General features: G+C 35.5%; 1 protein-coding gene across 6 annotated transcripts in view; it reads left to right on the top strand.

Moving 5' to 3' along the window:
* The window catches only part of Not3 (CCR4-associated factor Not3), a 78,069-nt gene that overhangs the window by 49,049 nt on the left and 7,694 nt on the right, over positions 1-21,326 (top strand). For all 6 annotated transcript variants that reach the window (XM_067127198.1, XM_067127196.1, XM_067127195.1 and 3 more), the window contains exons 7-12: positions 917-1,084; positions 9,570-9,759; positions 9,951-10,040; positions 19,290-19,591; positions 19,952-20,033; positions 20,194-20,489. In XM_067127198.1, the coding sequence (XP_066983299.1) occupies positions 917-1,084; positions 9,570-9,759; positions 9,951-10,040; positions 19,290-19,591; positions 19,952-20,033; positions 20,194-20,489 (1,128 nt within the window). The remainder of the gene's footprint in view (positions 1-916; positions 1,085-9,569; positions 9,760-9,950; positions 10,041-19,289; positions 19,592-19,951; positions 20,034-20,193; positions 20,490-21,326) is intronic.

Below are 21,326 nucleotides of genomic sequence, written 5' to 3'. Positions count from 1 at the left end.
ATATTTTTAACACAAACACACTTACTCCATACCATCTCATTATTCAGAAGTAACAATACACTGCTGTCATTCTAGCACTCTTTTGGTTCCAGTAGGGCACAATGGAAGGAGTATAGATGGGAGCAGTGGTAGAAGGTGTGCTGGATAAGTAAGGATAATGGTTCAGTTTAAGTAAGTTGAACACTTGATTAAGGCACACTTTGATTAAAGGGTTTGTATGTAAAATTTATTTTAGTATGATAATTGCATTACATTCCTAACTTTATTTTAAAGTAAATCAATAAATCAATTTTAGGTCACTGAGTCACATTTCCTACTCAACCAAAGGATTTTTTTAAACAAATTAGAGACAAAAAACAGCACAAGGTAAAGCCTTTTGCTGGTTATCCTTTGTACTACATGGCTTAGAGATTGTGGTCAAACTTTTCTGTTTTTGTTAAATCATCGGCTGCTGTACTGTACAAATGGAAACGATAAAACTGTATACACAGTAGTTTCCAATCAGGAATGTTTAACCGAGTTTCTAGAAAAACAATGTGTGTAGTTCTAATATAGTAACTAACAATCTCAGTTTAGTGGCTTTCATTTTAAATGATGTTAATATTGCAGCAGGTAGGTAGATATAAAAAGTATTTTGACTAAATTTGTGTAGTTCAGAAAATTTCCAAGCAGGAAACAATACAATTTTGGGAAATGAAGCCTCTTTTGATGGTATATACTTGGAGGTGAATGATCTAAATGTACTCAGAAAATTGCCATCTTTAGTTCATTAATACATTTTCATTGCAATTTTGTTAAATTTTTTTATTTTGTGTCTAGTTTTTTACTAAGAAATTAGATGCATTACTTCTCATAAATTCTGTGTAGTTTTAAAATAAATTTCTGAACTTATTCCTAATAAACCCTTCTCTTTCAGCACGTACTTGGTAGTCATGAAAGCACTGATGGATCAACCCCATCGTCAGTTTGTGGGTCTTCGCCAGCGCCATCCCCTGCCACTAACCATTCCAATGACCATGACGCTCCCACCACACCACACGAGAAGAAGAGAAGTAAAAATGAAGAGTCCAGATCAGTCAGTTCGGTATGGAACTTATTTTCTTTTCTTTGCCAAACTAAAAACTTATGACTGTGCTTTTAGATTGAATGGTAATTGTTTTGCACAGAGATCAGGGCTTATACTTTGTATTAAGTCAGTCATGGAACTTATATAAAACGGGATTGCTTTTCGTTTTGATGTGTAAAAAGTAATTAAAGTTTTTGAATTTGGCATTAAAAAGGCCACAGTTAATTGACAGTCGAAGGTACAGTTTTGATTTCTACCTTTACCCTAATCTAGCATCTTATTAGACCAGTAAAACTATTCCTTTGGAACCACCTAAGTCTCCTTATGGCTTGAATAATGTTTCACAGTGAATGGCTGATCAGCCAGAACCATTGTTTTAAACTGTATAATCAGTTTTGAGAGGTTTAAAGTATACAAGAAAATGTTATTCTCATGTTACATTTGTTAAAAAGTTGTCTCGTACTAGGAGTTTTATAGCAGCATCCTTTTGTACTGAACTGCAACTTTTTTTACCTTGTACTTCAATTTATTTCACCTCCTTCCATCTGCCTATCCAAAGTCAACTTTGTTTTAGTCAACCCCATGTATCATATTATCCCTAATTGCATGGTCTCAGATGTCTCAAGACTCTAAGTCTTTTGTCTTCCAGAAGAAGAAGGGTAATCATTCATGTGTGTGCCATTGGAATCCAGTAGTTGGAATAAATAATGGTTCTAACTGCAGGAGCACTGAACATAGCTTTATTAGGATCTCCCAAATTTGTGCTTGGGAATCTCAGTAGATTTCAGTCATGTTAATTTTTATTCCCTTTTTACATTTGTAATCATAAATTTTTTGCAGTCCTCTTTCACTCTCTCCTCTGCTAGTGAAATAGGTTTTGTGAGCATCAGTTCTTCCGTCAAGTAATATTTGCTCATTTTTCTTTACTTTTCACTGTTGAATTCCTCCCTTTTCAATGATATGTGCATTTTTCTTGAAATGTATTCTCCAAGTTTTTCTTAGTTTTTAGGTATAAGCATTCTTCCATGTGTGAAACAATTGTTAAGGGCTTTTTGTATCAATCTTTGTTTTTTGTTTTTTTTATTAGTATTATTAGTATTAGTTTGTTAGGTGCTCTTAAGTAGTAGTTCCTTCACACAATTCTAGGAGGAGTGTGTGGTATTGCTCTAATGCTTGTTTTTCTTTCCATTTATGTTCATCTCACATTCTGTTATTTATATTAAATTTTATCTTTTGTAGATTATGTGATTTAAAACTTGTCTTTGCCTCACTTATATTGTCCATTTTGTATGTTGAGTATGCCGCTCAGTGTTTTGTGTTGTGCTGCAGTTCTTTTTATAGATATTTACTATGTATTTTGTAATAAGTTCCCGAGAACTTTTCAAAGTAGTCCAGTTAGGGTCTGTTGAACCTTCATGTCTTCGTTGGGAATAGACCTTTACCTCTTGTTATGCAACCTTTTCATGGCCAGAGTTGTTCACCCCCACACACTTGAGAAATTTTTGTTGGGATTGGTTGTGACACTAGTCTTGTCATGAGAAGAGGTGGTCCTGTAAGTTGAGGCAAGATTAGCATGCAGCTGTCTGTATATGACACATCTGTGTCTTGGTCAGCCTCTTTTTCCTTACAAGCTTTGGTTAAGTTGAAGGAACTTCAAGTTATACACCATTGCCCACTGCTTGGCCTGCTTGTTCACCTGTTCCCCTTATGTCTCTCTAGATTTGACCTCTCCTTCACCTGCCCACTCTGCTTCTGTGACCAGGCTGCTGTTTCAACTTTGTACCTATTGCAGCCTACTTGCCTCAACTCTAGTTGATCACTTTCCTGGAATCTACTGTGCAGGGGCCTATTTTTCCTATGTGTTTCAAGCATGCATTATTAGGAACAAATTTGCCATATGATAATTCCCCTGTTTTGTGGCTAGCAACCTTCTATGCAGCCAGCTGTGTCTGATACAATGTCCCTTGGCTTGCCCCTGTTTGGCTTTTCTTTTGCACCTTTTGTGCCTAGTATTCCATAATGTTTGGTGATTATGCAAACATTATTTTTTCATTGCCTGCTGTGTTTGCAGTGCTTGTTGCTTCAGCTGCATCTGATGCATTGACTGCTGCTGCAACTCCTCCTACATGTACCATTTTTGCTGAGCCTCTTTCTTTGTTGGCTGTTTAATTCTTACCTGCTGTATCTGTTGCTGTTGAGCCTCCAGTTGCCCTTCCTCTTCTGTTTCTCATTTTGGATGTACATGTGTGTCTCCAACAACAATCAAGGTGAGAGGATATCTTGCCTCCCAGTACCAGTAGCCAAAGGTTGCCTTTGTCCAAAGGTCCTCTTCCTGTTGTTCAGGCTTAAGTGCATTAAAGTCCTGGGGAGAGTTTTCACATGAAGTTATCAGGCAAGGACCATGACTGCCAAAGGAGTTATTATTCAAACTATTCTAGACACTTGGCCAACTAGGATCTCTCTACAAGCAGGCCAAGTGACTAGGATTGCTGCCTTAATACTAGCTGCTCAGAGAACTTTCTACCAGTAACCTTTGTGTACTGTTGTTGCATCCTCATCTGCACCTGTGACTACAGACAATCAGAGGACAAGAATGTGTTCTCCATTACCAGAAATCTCCTTGGGTCTTGGAACCTGAGACAGAAGACTTTGGTTGTTCCTATCTTACTATACCTCTAAAATTTCTCTTCCTTCAAGAATGCCCTAGGCTCTTGAGGTCATCTACTTTGTTACAGGAGATTACCAGAGCCATGCAAAAATTCTCTAAAGGTTGTTATCCAATGCCATGAAAGCTGATGTGAGGATGAGAATGGAAGGCCAAGTGACAGCCAAAGGATATAGCTGGCTAATGGCTGCTCGAGACTCCATAGGCCCTGTGGAGTTTCGATAGAATTCATGAATACTCTTGACAGGCTTGATATCCTTCATTGACAGAAGGATGGCAAAGCAGGCTCCAACATCATTCACCCCATTTTCAGTTACATTCTCACCTTGGAGATAGAGACTCTTGTGCATTTTCCTTTGGAGTTCCTTACCATCACCAACACCATTGACATAGGAGCCAAATCCCTGAAGTAGGTTGCTGATGCTGGGAGGATGGTGATGTCACTCATATGGCCTTCAGATCTTCATATCCACTATCTCCCAATGACCCAGTACTATAATGTAGTTGGGGACTTGCAATTTGCAATGAAGGACTTGGCAGTACAGTAGTGGTGAAATGGGGTACTTTTCTACCATGTAAGGTGCTGCCATGCTACCAAGTGTAAAATACACAGATACAAACTGGAGTGTTATTGACCTTTTTTCTTCTTTCTATTCTTCCATTTTTCTACTCTCTTCTTGTTCATTCATTGATATATTGTATTGCTGAACATGGATGGTCCTTGAACTTGATACTCATAGCTTCTGGCAGGCCCCCTTGGATGTAGATCTTTAATATGTGGAGCCAGGTGATTGTCATTCACATATAAGTTCCCCTTACTTGTAGGTAATGGGAGACATCAGGCATCAGTATTGACAGTGAGAGGGATAACCTTTTCCCCCATCCCATAAGTGCATACCCAGCTAAAGGGAAGTAGCTGCTCACTAATTGAGGGCTGATCTCTGCTGAAACCTCCTGTCATGGTGATCCTCATGGGATAGGAGGCCCAACACCCTCTGATAGTTGGTGAATTGCTTGTGGATTGCAACTGTACTTCCCTTGTGGACCCTCTGATGATATTACAGATAACACTGATGTGGATAATGTCAAAGATAACCTTGATTGTAACATAGTTATGTAAGAACCTTACTCTTGCATTTGTTCCCATACAGAAATAAACAGCATCATGTGAACACAGTGCCACTCTGGCTAATTCACAACTGAGGATGCGAGTCCTGGGTACACCTTATGTAACTAATGCTATGCTTCAAAGCGAGTCTATTCATAGCGGTTTGCGCATTTGCAACTAAGGATATCCTGATCACAGAATGTTCTGGGTTTGTATATTAGGAAAAATACAGGTTTCTGTTAAATTTGTCATTTTTAATGGATCAACAAAAAATCATAGGAGAAAACAAAGCAAAGTGTAGGAAATCATAAAAATAAAAAACTTAGAATGGAAATTTTGTGTTGTATATATGTGAAGTAAATTACATTTTTTCATTCTTGAAGGAATGTGTAAAATTGAAAGCCATGTGTGGAGACAAATTGAAAGAGTCAGTTTATGTTGTGGTAGTCAGCCAGTAACACTCCTTCAAGTAAATGGAAACTTGCTCATGAAACTTTGTTGCCCAAACATAATGACAAGATAAAACAGACCTCACAACTAGCTCATACAGTTGAATGTTTCTAACACCTAGTATTTAATTAGTGGAGAGTATAACATAAGGACCAGAATTACCAGTGTGGGAAGAAAAAGAAATCCAGACATGATATTAAAGTTAAGTTGTTGTCAAAGCTATAAGAGAGGAAAAGGTTGTGCGACCCTTTGGCAACACTGATCTAGATTTTGTCATTGTAGGTCGGTAGGCATTGTCAATGTTGAATAGTTCTATTAAAGTGAAACAAAAGATTCCATCACCATTGAGATGCTATGTTATCAGGTGGCATCTAGAAATATTAGAGAAGGATAAATGCTATATGCTGTCAACTTCAAGCAGAGTGTGAAATTTATCTTGGAAAATGAATTCGTAGCCACTAGAGAAATAGAGAAAGTTACTTCTAAAGAGGTCATAAAAAGAAAATCTGAAAAACATATAAGCCAGGAGAATCCCATTACTGCCGAAGAAACTTTGTTGTAATGTTATTTCAGAATCATCTAACAAACCTGATAAAGGAGTCAATTGCAGTGACAGCAGTAAAACTGAGTGAAGATCATAGTATGATACTAAAGCCTAAGAAGTTGGGTAGCCCATTACAAGGATCAGATGAATGTTGACCAAAATCAAGTGAAACGGGTGAAGACAGGAAAATAAGGATTTAAAGTTGAGAATAGTTCTGGATCAGTTGCTTAAAATTTTGGTAATTACAAATATGAGTGATTCCATGACATTTGATACATAAAATCCCTAAATAAAAAAATGAGAGAGAGAACTCCAGAAAAGAATTGAGAAAATATTAATGGGAAATACTCGAGCTTCTGAAAATTTTATGTAGCCCCAAGAAAAGTTCCAAGAATGTATGGATAATTGTATAAAATAATAATTTCTTATGGACAGCAAGTTCCAATGAAATTGCAAGGTCTGAATGCAAAGTCTGATATATGAGACATATACTCATTTGCATGTCATGGCCTAGAACCTAGGACAAGGCAAATTGTGCCTCAAAGAATAAATTTTTTAGTATAACAGATGTGTGGTAGAAAGAGTCAGTCATGGTAAGATTGCATAATTACTAAGTCAAGATGTACTTCTGAAGAGCCCAGTGTGAATAAATTTCAAGCAATAGTAGTGCAGATATAAACTAGAAGGAAATAAACAATTTGCTCCATGTAAATGCTCTCATCCAGCAGAAGTAACCAAACTCATAAGCATGAGCTTAGTACATTGATTGACCAACTTCTTCAACCTTTTCCCCTTCTTGGAGACTGGAAAGGTGGCATTCATATGCTGGAAATGTCTTGCTAAATGTGTGATATATTTTTTGATGCAGAGAATCTCATATTTTCAGGTACTTGTCCTTCCTGTGATGAGATTACATATTAGTTCAAAGTGCTTTGTGTTGGAATGTCGACTGCCCCAAATGTTCGTGCAAGTGTTCATTCTGTTGTACAGTAGGTTTCAACCTGTTAACTTAAGTAGTTAGGTGATTGATTGATTGATTGATCCTGGCCTTCTATGAGACACAGTAGCTCCAAGATCAGGATTGGCTACTCTCCCTTTGTTGCAATCTTGGGATCTTGATAAAGCAGACAAAGTACCTGTGCATGCTGATTGACACCATAGCAGAGTCCTTCCATTGGAAGCTCAAATTGACAGCCTCAATGCAGTTCGTCTTGACCAGAAATACCAGCTCAGCTTTGGCTAATCCTACTTGGTCACATGTATCTTTGGGGAAACTTGTGCCTCATGGGTGTATCCATGTGCACATTGGTGTCTACACCAACTCAGATCATTCTCTGTTGAACCCCTGACACTCCCTATTCCTATGAACAGCAAAGTGAAGGAAGATTTTGCTTCATTAGAATTCAGGAACCTCCTTGCCACTCTACCTTAAACTTCTTTTACCTGTGGATCATCACCCACAAGCACTTGGATGCTTTTTACTTGGAACCTGTGTTGGTTGCTTGACATATGTAGCTGCCTAAACTCTTAGGACACAACAGCATCCTTTCCAAACTTAACAATAGTGTGAAAGGTTGGATGAAAGAAAGACAACTGGTAGTCCTTCCCTCTCCCAATTCTCTATCCAGCAGCCAATTGGTGTAACTCACTTTTTGGGCAGGATGTAGGTTAGTTACATAACAGAGCTCCCAATTTCTTGAGTTTTGAGTGTTTGCAGTCAGTAGGTGTGATTCAGTTTTGATATTACACATACCAGGATATACAGGTGGTTACAGGAGTCATCCCTTCCTTGCTCACATATGTAACCAGGAAGCTGACATTTCCAAGTAGGGGATCAGTGCCAGTCATGATTGGGACAACACTTCCTTCGTAAGGAAAGTTTCCAAAGTAAATGCAAACATTTACTCTCTCTCACCTGCTGCTAGTAATCCATCTTCAACGACCAGATCAGCTCTCTTTGAAGATGTATCCATTATAAAAGATATACTTTATAAAAGACTTCAGGTTTGTAAATCTGGGAAAAATGCAAACTATCTTTAAAATGTGAATTTAGGCAAAAAGTATTCTGCAGCCCTTCCACTTTCCCTTATTTTTAAATTTTTTTTTTTAAAGCTTTCGAAAATCTCCAATGCTTTCTGTACTAATAGTTCTACTTAAATTAAATCGTTTTGTACAAGTGCTTTGCCTAGACATATAAATAGAAATCTCAGAAAATCATTGCTATGCAGAATAGGAATGGCTGGGTGCCATGGGAGGGGAGCAGTAGTAAGGCTGTTTACAACTCACACAGAGAAAGGGGTTTTGGAAGGTGGGCGGTGCAGGGAAAGAGTTTCCATGGCTGGGAGGGGAGTGGGATTGTAGTGTTAGGATGAGTGGAGAGGGGTTTGACTTTGTTAAAGCTTTCTTTTTTATGTTTTTACATTTATTCTTCTTCCAAATTTTATTAAAGGATATGTACAGTACTGTACTGTAACTTGTAATGAAATACGTGAAGCACTAAGCCAAAAAAAAAAGGTGGATTCTATATATATATATAGAGAGAGAGGAGAGAGAGAGAGAGAGAGAGAGAGAGAGAGAGAACAACTGGTGTATCACACACTTACTCTTTTCCTTTTTTTTATTTTTATTTTCGCTACACTATTCTCATTTTTATTTTCACAGTGTAGAAGATGTAAAAACAATGAAATTTACTACCTAAAGAGTTAAATGCATTTAATATCCTTGGTGTGCACGCATGCAGTGGAGGGAAATGCATTTAGCATCCTTGGTGTGCATGCATGCAGTTGAGGGAGGGGGGGGCGAAGCAAGTTATAAATAGCTTGTCGGGTTGCTGTTCACACATACACATTTTGTATCTTGTGTATGATAATACAATATAGTAATAACTGTCAAGAAAGTTGCTGCATAAAAATACATTAATGGTTATAAAACCATGCTAGGCTGTGGGTAAACACAGGTAAGCTACCTACTTACCGAATTGTCTCTCTTTTATGAGAGAGATAAAAAGATGAATTTTTTTTTTTTATGTATTTATGCTGTATATTTTGTTACACATATGGTGGAAAAGTTGTCAGTTTAAAGTGTGATGGCTGCTGTTTATATGTATATTTAGTGTTTATGGTTGGCTGCTGTTTATATGTATATTTAGTGTTTATGGTAATGTGATATTGACAAGGTAAGGTGAAGAAGGGTGTGGAATTGTCCTTGATTTTTTTATAGTCCGTATCCGGTTTTCACCATTATCCGACAGGGCCTTGGCTCTATTAATCTGGAGAATTGAAGGATTACTGTATATGTTTATATAATTGGCTGATTTGCTGTGATGTATGTTGTTTAGAGAGAGAACGTAAGTGAATTGCTTTTTTTTTTTTTTTTTTTTTTACATCTAGTGGGTATTGTGATCTTTCATTTTTTTTTTTTAACTTCGCATGTACAATCTGTTGTTTTCCATGAGACTTGTTATTAATGCAAGTGGTTTGATGTATTTTTCCTTTCTCCAGTGTGTTATCAAGTTTAGAATAAATTTGGCTTCAGCTGCAAGGTACTTCATTGTTGTAACTATATTCTTTTTATAGGTTGGGTAATTGTTGAAGAATTTTTGGCAGAAGTCAGGAATCATTGCCACACAGTATATACAGTATGTATGGACTTATTACTTGAAAACCTTGTGCCTTTACTTTTTAAGTTGCCATGATATGTATTACTGAGATGTTGAATTTTTTTTCCTTCATTCTAGACCAGTCAGCCTGTAAAACCATTAGTTGTAAGACCAACGAGTAATAGTATCTCGAGCAACAGTTGTCTCAGCACGAACAGCAGTAATTCCAATAGTACCAGTTCTATATCGACTACATCCATCGTTGTCAACTCAAACTCGTCATCTAAAGCGACGCCTCCTCCATCCACCCCAACAAAACACATACCTGGTAATAAATTTTAAGAGCTATAAGCAAATTTAGTTACTTTGTAACTACTTATCACAGCTATTATTTGTGAAAGTATTTGAGGATAATTTTATTCATTGTTCTGTGAAGTTGCAGATCGTAATACATAATGGTTTTGCACTAAGAAATATAAATTTTTACTTCATTTTTTTCATTTATTTTTTTTTTTATAGGTTCAACGTCTCACACTACCCCAAATAATAGTAGCACAAGTTCAGGCAATTCAAATCATCTAATCACCTCAATATCACAAAACAGCACAGGTAAGGTTCCCGCTCTCTCTTTATTAAAAATAATTCAACTTTGTGGTCTGGTTAAATTAGCTAAAAACATTAAACCAACAAAAGTTGTGTAAACCATACTAGTGCCCAACCTTGCATGGGTTAGCTCTGAATAATATAAATTGTTTGAATTGTATAAATAATGTAAATCTCCGAAAAGGTTAAATGCTCAAAATGCCATATGTTTAGAAATGTTTTTGAGTTGATTGTTGTATGTAATTCATAAAATCACCAGATTCGTAACACTTTGAATTGGGTGGGGGACAGAAGAGAACAACTGCTTTTCAACAACATCTAGCTTGCCTCTATGGAGTGGATCTAAACTAAATTAGCAGGACATTTTTTTTTAACCATGCATGCACCTCTTTTGTCATATTTGAGTAGCTGTTGTTGTCAAGAAAGGCAAAAGAATGTCAAACCTTGCCCTCAGTGATGAGTTTGATCTTGATGTACTGATGACCTTTAAGTCAATGAGGGTAAAGTATATATCTAGGAAGTTCTCCAGGATGGTCACCATTTGTGACAGAACTGCTTTCATCTGGACATTTGTATGGATACTTTCCCCCTCCCAGAATTGAAAATTCCTGTCAAGCTACTCTGGCATTATAGTAAATAAAACTATAAGAGGAAAGAAAATAAACTTATTCAACAGTAATTTATATGGAATAAATAACTGGTCTAGATTCCTTGTTCTCAAAGCTAAAAGAAACATATCCAACACATGAAATTTATTTCATACCGCAAGGTAAAAGAAACATGTATCCAACACATGAAATTTATTTCATACCACAAGGAACAAATGAGTTGTTGACTAAAGCTACCATTAAAACTCAGTCTTCTACTTGTTTTAGAATATCAGAGAAATAAAAGTAGTCACTAGCCACACTATTCATAATTGTATCTAAGAAAAACAAGAATGGCAGAAAAAATTTTAATAAATAAAATAATAAAAAACAACATCCATGACATAGAAATATATCAGATCCCTCTTTAAAAATGCCCTAGTAGAGTGATGAAAATTGCAAAATTTAAATTCACTGGAAAATCTACCATAAAAATAAAGGTCTTGGTTAGAATAGAGGAGTACATACTCCTAAATCACCAGAGTGCAAGTTATGTTCTGAATTTGGACATCCACCAGGTACAGCCACAAACAAAATTCCACCAGGTACAGCCACAAACAAAACAGCTTGAAGAAAACTGTGGCTGTGATATTTGTCATAGAGACATGCAGAAAAATGTAAAATATAACAAAGGAAGCTTTAACACAATAAAAGAATATTACCTAAAACAGATGAAAACAAACTTAAATTCTTTTAACAGTGGCTGCTTATGATATATTACCAAGCAAGTCGCATAACTATGGAAAAACTGCATTAAAAGACAAAGTTAAACTAGTCAAAATGGAAACATGTTATAATTAGGACTCCAGTATAGAATCCTAATTATAACTCAGCAGCTGATTGAAGAACCAATTAATAAGAAGAGCTTTGCTGTCTAAGTGACTGCAGACATGTACACTCGGCAAGAAAAGTGAGGATACAGTTTTTTTTAACTCTTCGGACATATATTGCTAAATAATGAGACATCTGGCAACTTTAGAAAGGGAGGAGCTTCAGTCTTATTGTGTGTGTTTTTTGCTTGACCTCCTATAACTTTCAATCATATTCTATGGTTCTGAAATCATTGATACTTAAATGCAGTAGTAAGCTTTACAGTATTCGTTCAAGTTGTAATTTGCAGCGACAGTTCTGAGCAAAATAAACATTTTTCCACATAACCTACGAAGTAACCTTGCACATATGAATTTATGACACCACAATGAACGGAATGCTTGCATAATCGGAAACGCGATCTTCCATAACGAAATCAAGAGTTAAATTTGAGCTATGTCCAACGAAAAACTTGGGGAACAATAAAGGAACGAATGCAATGTTATGGTGAGAGAGAGAGAGATAGTTGCTGTTGTGTAAGCCTAGGCCTATATGTAGAGCTACTCATTTCATTATTTTTTCCTTTTAGAGATTGAGCGATACTCTATTTTGTTTTAGCAATGGAGAGAGAGAAAGAGTTGCTGTTATGTAAACCTAGGCCTACATGTAGAGCTACTCATTTCATTATTTTTTTTTCTTTTAGAGATTGAGCTATACTATATTTGTACAGTATGTTTTAGCAATGGAGAGAGAGAGAGAGAGAGAGAGAGAGAGAGAGAGAGAGAGAGAGAGAGAGAGAGAGAGAGAGAGAGAGAGAGAGAGAGAGAGAGAGAGAGAGAGAGAGAGAGAGAGAGAGAGACACTATGGCAACGTCAAGAAACACCAAGTTACTTGTGTTTTTCCGCCGAAGTTATCGCGGTACTTCGCACATCATAGAGAACACTCTTGCGGATTTAAATAGATTGAGTCAACCTGCCCTAGCTGTCACAACATTTACTGCCATTAATTCCAGCTGACTTTTAACACCGTGAAATACAAATATGAATATGTAAAAATTAAAGAAATTATCATTACCTCGTATGATGATGCAATAATAAGCCTGTTCATAACGGAAAACGAGTAAATATTGCCGTATGATAAACAGTACTACACCGAGATATCCACACACTATCTTTTAGATCTCTGTGAACGAAGTCATCTGAGAAATGCTGATTACTTCGGACATGCATGGTGTTTTTAAGTATCTGAACGTTTTTGTTTTGCAGATTTAACATATATGATATAATTTGCATTGTATTTTCATATTCTAGAGTAAATTTACTGAGATTATGTGTTTTCTGTAAGAAAAAAATTAAAATTCGATGAACGAAATCTGAAGAAAACTGTATTCTCACATTTCTTGCCGAGTGTACATGTTCTCTAGAACTCTGGATTATTTCATCAATGGACCAAAGTATGTGTTCTCTGTGTATTGTTGACAGGTTTGATTGATTTGTACTGTATATCGGTAGTCTTTCATTATAATCTCCATAGAGCTAATTGGGATGTATATAAATTCCACCCTAGAGACATTCCTCCTTATTAAGACTTTAGTGAGCATAACAAAACTAATAAATTTATCACAATGTACATTAGTAATGCAGTAGACCATGCTAGTTGCCTTCATTAGGAAGGCAACTAGATTTACCAGTAGAAAATAAAAGGAACTTGAAAATAAACAACCCATACAAAACCGTCATCATGAAAAGTGGTCCCCATCGTTATAGAAATAGGTATACTGAAACTATCATTTAATAAAGAATAAGAGGAAGGACAGCAGACTGAATTTTACTAGTATGTCATCATTCACCTATTCATTATCAATAATATCATTAGTTTATAGATTTCACCTATTATGGCGCTGAATAATCCTGATGGGCTCCGGCACTTGGTCTTCAAGACCTAAATTTCATAATCAATCAATCTTGGAGGCAATATGTCTTGGGTATATACAGTGTTACCCCTTGGAGACAAATATGGCAGAGATTCTGCAACAATCAGTAGAGGTTTTGCTAACCCACCAAGAAATACTCTATATTTTGTAATGGAAATAGAATTGCAAGTATCCTCTGTGAAAGTTGATAAAAGTAGCTTAGGCAACCACATCCATGAAATAAAAAATGATACTGATGTATTAATATCAAGTTTTAAAGCAGTTGAGATATAGGACAAGAAATTTAAAAGAAGAATTAGAATGTAGTAACTCAGCTGTAGAAAAGGGTAGAATCTTGTTTGAAATGGTAGTCTTGTGGCACCGTTAGAAAAATTTTACGATTACCTTTTGGGTAAGGTGCTGCATTCCAAGACTGAAGCATGACAGTTATTCCAAAATCATAACTCTAAGTTAGGATCTCAAAACAGTAGATGAACTTTAGATTCACTAACCAGTTTAGAAGACCATGTACACTGAGACATTAAAAGAAATAACCTTTGCAATATTCTTTGATTGTCAGAAGATTGATATGACATGGAGATACTCAGTTGTCAGAGTACTAAAACAATAATTTTGGAGGTCTCTTACCAATGTTCATAATAAACATCATAAATTATCAGACTACAAGTATTTATAGATATTTCAAAACACAAACTAGAAAAAGAAGTTCTTTAAGTTAGTATTCTTAATAACATTCTGTTTATATTGGCAATTAGTGACATCACACAAGTTACTTATGGGGCTAAAAGATAACGTATACGAGAGTGACTTTTCCTTGTTTCACACAGCTTCAAACCTGCAACATGCCTAACAAAGCCTTAAATTGGCCATAATTAGAGTTGGCTTATGGGCTTCCTCAGTTGGATTTCAATTTCCTGTAGAGAAAACAAAGCCTGTTATGTTCTGTGAAGATGTCAGACATGTTCTGTGAAGATGTGAGACAAGAGCAAAACAATGAAATATAGATAAAAATGAGAAAGAAAGTAATGCCCATCAATCAAAAAACAAACTCGGTCTTAACATTTGATATATATACAGCACATTTAAAGTGGAAAGCCCATGTTGCATATATGAAAAATAAATGCAAAAATATTTTAAAGTGTAATCAGAAACCTTGCTCCTACAACCTGGAGAGCAGACAGACCAACATTTCTGTTGCTACATGCTGTTGGTATGGGTATCAAATAAATGGATCAGCATCTGTCTTGACATTAAAAACTGTATTTTCATAATGAAGAACTAAGAACTTAAAAATATGGAAACCCACACTGTGGTTACACCATGAACTAGTAACTATGGAAAGTGTGGTAACAGTACAAACTAGGTTTTCCTACTAAATTTCTTATTGTTTTTATAAATCACCATCATCCACCCCTCCATGGGGGCTAATCAAGTTTATTAATCGTTCAATATGAGGAATAGATTTCTTCCAGAACTAGAACTGCCTCCTCCTTTGGATCTTTATAAGTTCAGAACTTGTATTTACATTACTTGTCCAAAAAATGTGGTCCATAACATGCAACTTATACTGATGATTCCAAATCTCGAACTGCTTAGGATTTGCTGGCATTTCATCTAAATAAACAAAGTTCTCTTTACCATGTGTTTCCATTTTGACAACAGAACTGAGTACAGTAGATTCAGCACTTGTGATTATTAAAAACATGCCCTGACAGTTTTGTTATTTTCAGTGATTTGAGAAGTGCTATTGAACACTTTAGAACTACTAGCCAAAAGAATTTACTTGGTCAGCAAATTAAATTTGCATTCCACAAATTATATGAAACTTGTGTAATTGTTGGAGCACTATGTTGGACCCCTGCCCATGTCAGTGTAAAGGGAAATGGGGATGCAAATGAAGCAACCACAGCTGCGAGTATTTTATCTCACCTTAAAATTTGTCACACTCAGTTGACCCATGGATACTTAATGAATACCCACATCAACCAGTCCTTGAATGCAGAGAATGCAGGTCAACACTAACAAGTTACATATATTTTATGAATGTCAAACTTTAGCCAATAGCGAATCTCATGCTTTGGAAATGGTGAAAGTAATTTTGTCCGTCATCATGATTTTCAGTTCAACCAATTATCAAAGTTATTAGATAAAAGTTTAATTCATTTATTAAAGACAAAACCATTGGGCTATATCTATGAGAGTTAAATATTTTGATTGAAGGTCTGATTAAGCTAATTAATAATAAAAGTTCATATTGTGCATGCATTTTAATGGAACAAGCCAAAAGGCTTCCTTCCTATGAAGTGAGGAGAGGAAAGGCACCTAATAAAAAAAAAACAAATCCTACTCACTCCCCGTTTATTCAGACCTACTGAACAAGAAAGAATGATAAGATTTGGTTTGTTTTGCCATGAATCCTTTACTTGTAATTATCTCATTTTCATTTGTTGGCATTTTTTTAAACATATCACGATAAAATTCCACTTGTTAACTTTAAAACACTAAATTCATTAATGCAGCATATGAAGTATAATTTTGCAAAGAGCTGTGAAAGAAAATCACTGCTAAGCATTTTTTGATCAGTCTGTGAAGGGTGAGTGTTTTGCAACAGACAGGGTCCCCTCTCTGTCCTCAAGGGGTTAACCATATCTATGCTCATAGAAATCCCTGTCTCTCCAGCAGCTAAGTACATCACTTTTTGTGTCTGTGACGCTGTCCACTGTTTCATGAAATTCCCAGACTTTTCTTATTCAAGTTGTAGATTATTTTGATTTAAATAACGTAATTCATAATAGTATTTAATCTTTTTACTTCATTTTTTCACCTTCTAATTTCTTTGTGATAAAAGAATTTGTGAAACTTAGTTTCCCAGTTGGATCTTTGCTCATTCTGGGTTTTCCTTACTGTAGTGGCTGGTAGTTGGCAAAGGGGGACTGTTGCAAGTATTTCTTTTTTTTATTGTAGGGGATGACAATACTTTTGAATAAGCCAGCACTAGGTTTTCCTTTTTCCAACAAATTTTTTTTTAAGTTTGTGTCATTAACCCTTAAACGCCTACTGGACGTATCATACGTCGACTAAAATTGTCTGTTGGGTGCCAAGTGGACGTACCGTACATCGACTACAAAAAATTTAAACCTTCGGTCAACTTTGACTCAACCGAAATGGTCGAAAAACGCAATTGTAAGCTAAATCTCTTACATTCTAGTAATATTCAATCATTTACCTTCATTTTGCAACAAATTGGAAGTCTCTAGCACAATATTTCGATTTATGGTGAATTTTTGAAAAAACTTTTTCCTTACGCCCGCACGGTAACTCGGCCGAAAATTTCAGAAATTCTTTCATCATTTTGTCGTAATTTTTGCACTGTTTTATATTAGCCGTTACGTAAAGTTTTATATATGAAAATGTGCGCAATTTCATGTAAAATACAACAAAATACAACCCATGGTTGTAGCTTTTATCAGTTTGGAAATATTTTCATATAAATCTCGATAACTGCCAAAATTTCAACCTTCGGTCAACTTTGACTCGACCGAAATGGTAAAAAAAACGCAATTGTAAGCTAAAACTCTTACATTCTAGTAATATTCAATCATTTACCTTCATTTTGCAACAAATTTGAAGTCTCTAGCACAATATTTCGATTTATGATGAATTTTTAAAAAAACTTTTCCTTATGTCCGCTCCAGAAATTCTTTTCATCACGTTGTCGTAATGTTTGCACCGTTTTATATTAGTCGTTACATAAAGTTTTATATATGGAAATGTGCGCAATTTCATGTAGAATACAACCGAAAATAACTCATGGTTGTAGCTTTTATCAGTTTTGAAATATTTTCATATAAATCACGATAACTGCCAAAATTTTAACCTTCGGTCAACTTTAACTCGACCAAATGATAAAAAAACGCAATTATAAGCTAAAACTCTTACATTCTAGTAATATTCAATCATGTACCTTCATTTTGCAACAAACTGGAAGTCTCTAGCACAATATTTCAATTTATGGTAAATTTCTGAAAAAAAACTTTTTCCTTACGCTCTGCGCCGCAGTAACTCGGCCGAACATCTCAGAAATTCTTTCGTCACATTGTCCTAATGTTTGCATCGTTTTACATTAGTTGTTACATAAACTTTTATATATGAAAATGTGCGCAATTTCATGTAGAATACAACAGATAATAATTCATGGTTGTAGCTTTTATCACTTTTGAAATATTTTCACAAATCACGATAACTGCCAAAATTTCAACCTTCGGTCAACTTTAACTCGACCGAAATGGTCGAAAAACGCAACTGTAAGCTAAAACTTTTACATCCTAGTAATATTCAATCATTTACCTTTATTTTGCAATAAATTGGAAGTCTCTAGCACAATATTTCGATTTTTGGTGAATTTTTGAAAAAACATTTTCCTTACGTCCGCTGCGGTAACTAGGCCGAACATCTCAGAAATTCTTTCATCACGTTGTCGTAATGTTTGCACTGTTTTATATTAGTCGTTACATAAACTTTTATATATGAAAATGTGTGCAATTTCATGTAGAATACAACAGAAAATAACTCATGGTTGTAGCTTTTATCAGTTTTGAAATATTTTCATATAAATTACGATAAATAGAAAAATTCAACCTTCAGTCAACTTTAACTCGACCGAAATGGTAAAAACTGCAATTGTAAGCTAAAACACTTACAGTCTAGTAATATTCAATCAGTTAGCTTCATTTTTCAACAAACGGGAAGTCTCTAGCACAATATTTCGATTTATGGTGAATTTTTGAAAAAAAACATTTTTTTACGTCCGCAAGCGTTCTGATTCATGCATCATATTGTGATAATATTTTCTCTGTGTTGCTTTGATTGTTTTACAATTTGTTATATACCAAAATCATCGCAATTTAGTGTACAATACAAAGAAAAAAAATAATCCGTTAACTTTAACTGTTTTGCTTACAGCGCGATTTGTATAAAATTATATATGAAAATTTTTTTTTGCGGTCATATATTTCAATATTTATATATGATAATGATATTTTTTTTTCATTTCTGATGGTTGCATACTAAACTTCAGGCAATGACAAAAAAAGGAGCCAAAAATGAACTCTTAATCTTAAAAACTAAGAGTGCTGTGATTTTTTGAAAAACTTTTTCTTTTCGCGCTAACTCCCGAACGCTGCCGGCATACGGGAGACGTTTTTGTAAATAGAGGCTCGGCATTTAAGGGTTAAGTTCTAATTAGTCTCAGGGGTGGGTAGCTTAAGGATGTTAATTTTCACTTTTTGCATAGATTTTATATACTGTACAGTGTGTGTACATAAGGAAAAGTTTAGCGAGTTTGTTATTGAGCATTTTTTGTTTTTATTCTCCCATTCCAATTTTTGCTTGTATGATTGTTTTTGCAAGCAAGTTTTGTTTGATTTTTGTTAATCATTATTATATTTATCCATATGTACTAGTATTTCTTTTTCTGGTAGGGTGACCATTATATTTTTTACATTTGTATTGCTTGTTTTAGTATTTCCCTTTCAATTTATAGTTCCCCAGTATTATTTGTAAGTCTTTAAGGGTATCAGGGAGCTCAAGAAATGGAAAAAATCAACTCAATTTACAGTTTGTTTTAAAGGTAGGATGATGTGGTTAATTGTTGGGTTAAGCCTATTCTATCCTAACCACTCTGGAATCTGCCAAAATCTCTAATGTTGGACCCTGCAGGTCCCACTGATGCTGGATTAATGATGGTTGACCGGTATTTGTTTTGTGGATTTTTCCATGCACTTAATTTTCCATTGATTTTCCATTAGTCTTTGAATATGTAGATTGTAATCCAAAGTTCAACGGTCATTTTCTTTATCTTTGCAGGAAGACAGTCGCCTGAACCCAGTGGGTTAATTAATAGTGGTATAGTTAATAGTGAAACTGGGACGGGCAGTAGCAGTAGCAACAGCAGCAGCAGCAGCAGTAGTAGCAGCAGCAGCAGCAGCAGTTGCAGTAACAGTAGCATTAACAGCAGTTCTAATGGTGTAAGTTGCGGAGTAAGCAGTAGCGTCAGCGTGACCTCACCGCAGGGAAGTTTAACGGGCAGTGCCAATACAACTCCAGCAATACCTTCTGGTGCACCAACGCCTTCCTCAGTGCCACATCAAGGCAGTACACCTACTTTGGTAGGTTTCTATGTTTATTAGTAATCAGTCTCTCCTTCATTATGTCTTATTGAAGTAGATATAAAAAATTGAAATTTCAATTCTTACATAAACCAGTAACTTGACAATGAAGATTGAGCTTACCCTAAGTTCACTTGAGTGTTAAGTTGTATTGTAGATGTCGAATTTTGCACAAATTTTTTATCAGCTCTGCTTAGTAATATTGTGATCAACAAGTATCTTATGTATAACTGAATCACAAAAATATCTTACATTATTATTTAAAATTCAGGGCACATTTTATAACATCGGTTTACTATATAGTACAGTATAAAGTTAGGCTTTCATATTGAAATTGGTCATTTGTCAAATTTTTTTCAGAATGCTGCAGAGACAGTATCATTAAAAGCTATAGCACAGAAAAAAGTTAATGAAGTCAATTCCACATCGATTCCAGCATCAGGTAAGCTAGATCGTATGGTTAGTCTAATTTATATCATATTGTTGGTTAATTGCAAAAGAATTTGTTAGAACATTCTTAGGTACCAGAGTTATGTCAAAAGTGGATAAGGGAATGTTATATTTACTCATTACCACTCATCAATTGTACTTCTGCCTTTCAGTGTTGGAAGTAAACAGTTGCGTTGTAAGCAGCAGTACCACAACTATTAGTAATTCTAATAGTAATAACAACACTACTAGTACGAATACCTCGGGGAAAGCAGGGACATGTGAAGCTCACATTCCTCCATTATTGGGTGTAGCTCCACTAGGACCTCTACAGTTGACAGTTGAACATGAAATGCAGTTTAAGATGCTACAGGCGGCCTTCTATCACATGCCTCACCCGTCCGACTCGGAAAGATTAAGAGTGCACTTACCACGCCAGCCATACCAGACGCCGCATTACTATCCGCAGGTGAGCAGCCCTACGTTCTTGGTAATGTAGTATTTTAAATTTGGAGATTCTATTTACATTGTGGAAGTTTTTTAGGTAAATATTCAGACTTATTATTTCTCATTAACCCTTACAGGCCAGGCTAAAATATACATTAAAATTACCCTGAGACCACCAGACTTTAAGGTCAACCCATTAAAAAAACAAAATGGAAAGAGGAAGAAAAAATTTTATTCCTTGAAAGTGAATATTTTCGTCCCTTCTTTTCCAAGACACTTAAAAATACCTAATTTTAGGGAGTGATGAAGTGTTCTTTCTAATAATTTTTTAAATTTTAAAATTTTATTTTGCAAAAGTACAGTTACAGCAGACATACTGTCATTAAAGATGATTAAAACCAGCAACAGACCCTGAGTATATTTATGGGCAAATATATTGGAGGTGTACTTGGGCTGGGAGTTGTAGTACCTTCCCCCCGTGAAATTGCATGGGGGACTGTTCTTCCTTATTTCACCAGCTGTGGTATGAGTGTTGTTATTTATCCCATTCAAGTGATTAGAACATTTTCCTGTAAAATTCGTTCAAATTGCATCGATCGAAATATAAATTCTCGCCTTGACCAGTTCAATCTCACCCCAAAAGCTATTATTATACCTCAAAAGCTATTATTATGCCTCACATGATCACGACAAGACACAATGGGTTAAGAACGATTGTGTAATATGAATTTACAAAAGGTCTGGCAAACGTCTCCAAGTGATCTCCTATATTCATTAAGTCTGTCAGTCCAGTGCTGGGTATTAGAAATATTCATTTATACAATTATTCATTAGGAGATGGTGCATCAAAGTAATTTGT

The sequence above is a fragment of the Macrobrachium rosenbergii genome, chromosome 25 (assembly GCF_040412425.1).
Source record: "Macrobrachium rosenbergii isolate ZJJX-2024 chromosome 25, ASM4041242v1, whole genome shotgun sequence".
NCBI classification, from domain to species: Eukaryota; Metazoa; Arthropoda; class Malacostraca; order Decapoda; family Palaemonidae; genus Macrobrachium; species Macrobrachium rosenbergii.
Note: the sequence above shows the minus strand (reverse complement) of the source record. Positions and strands in the feature narration are given on the sequence as shown.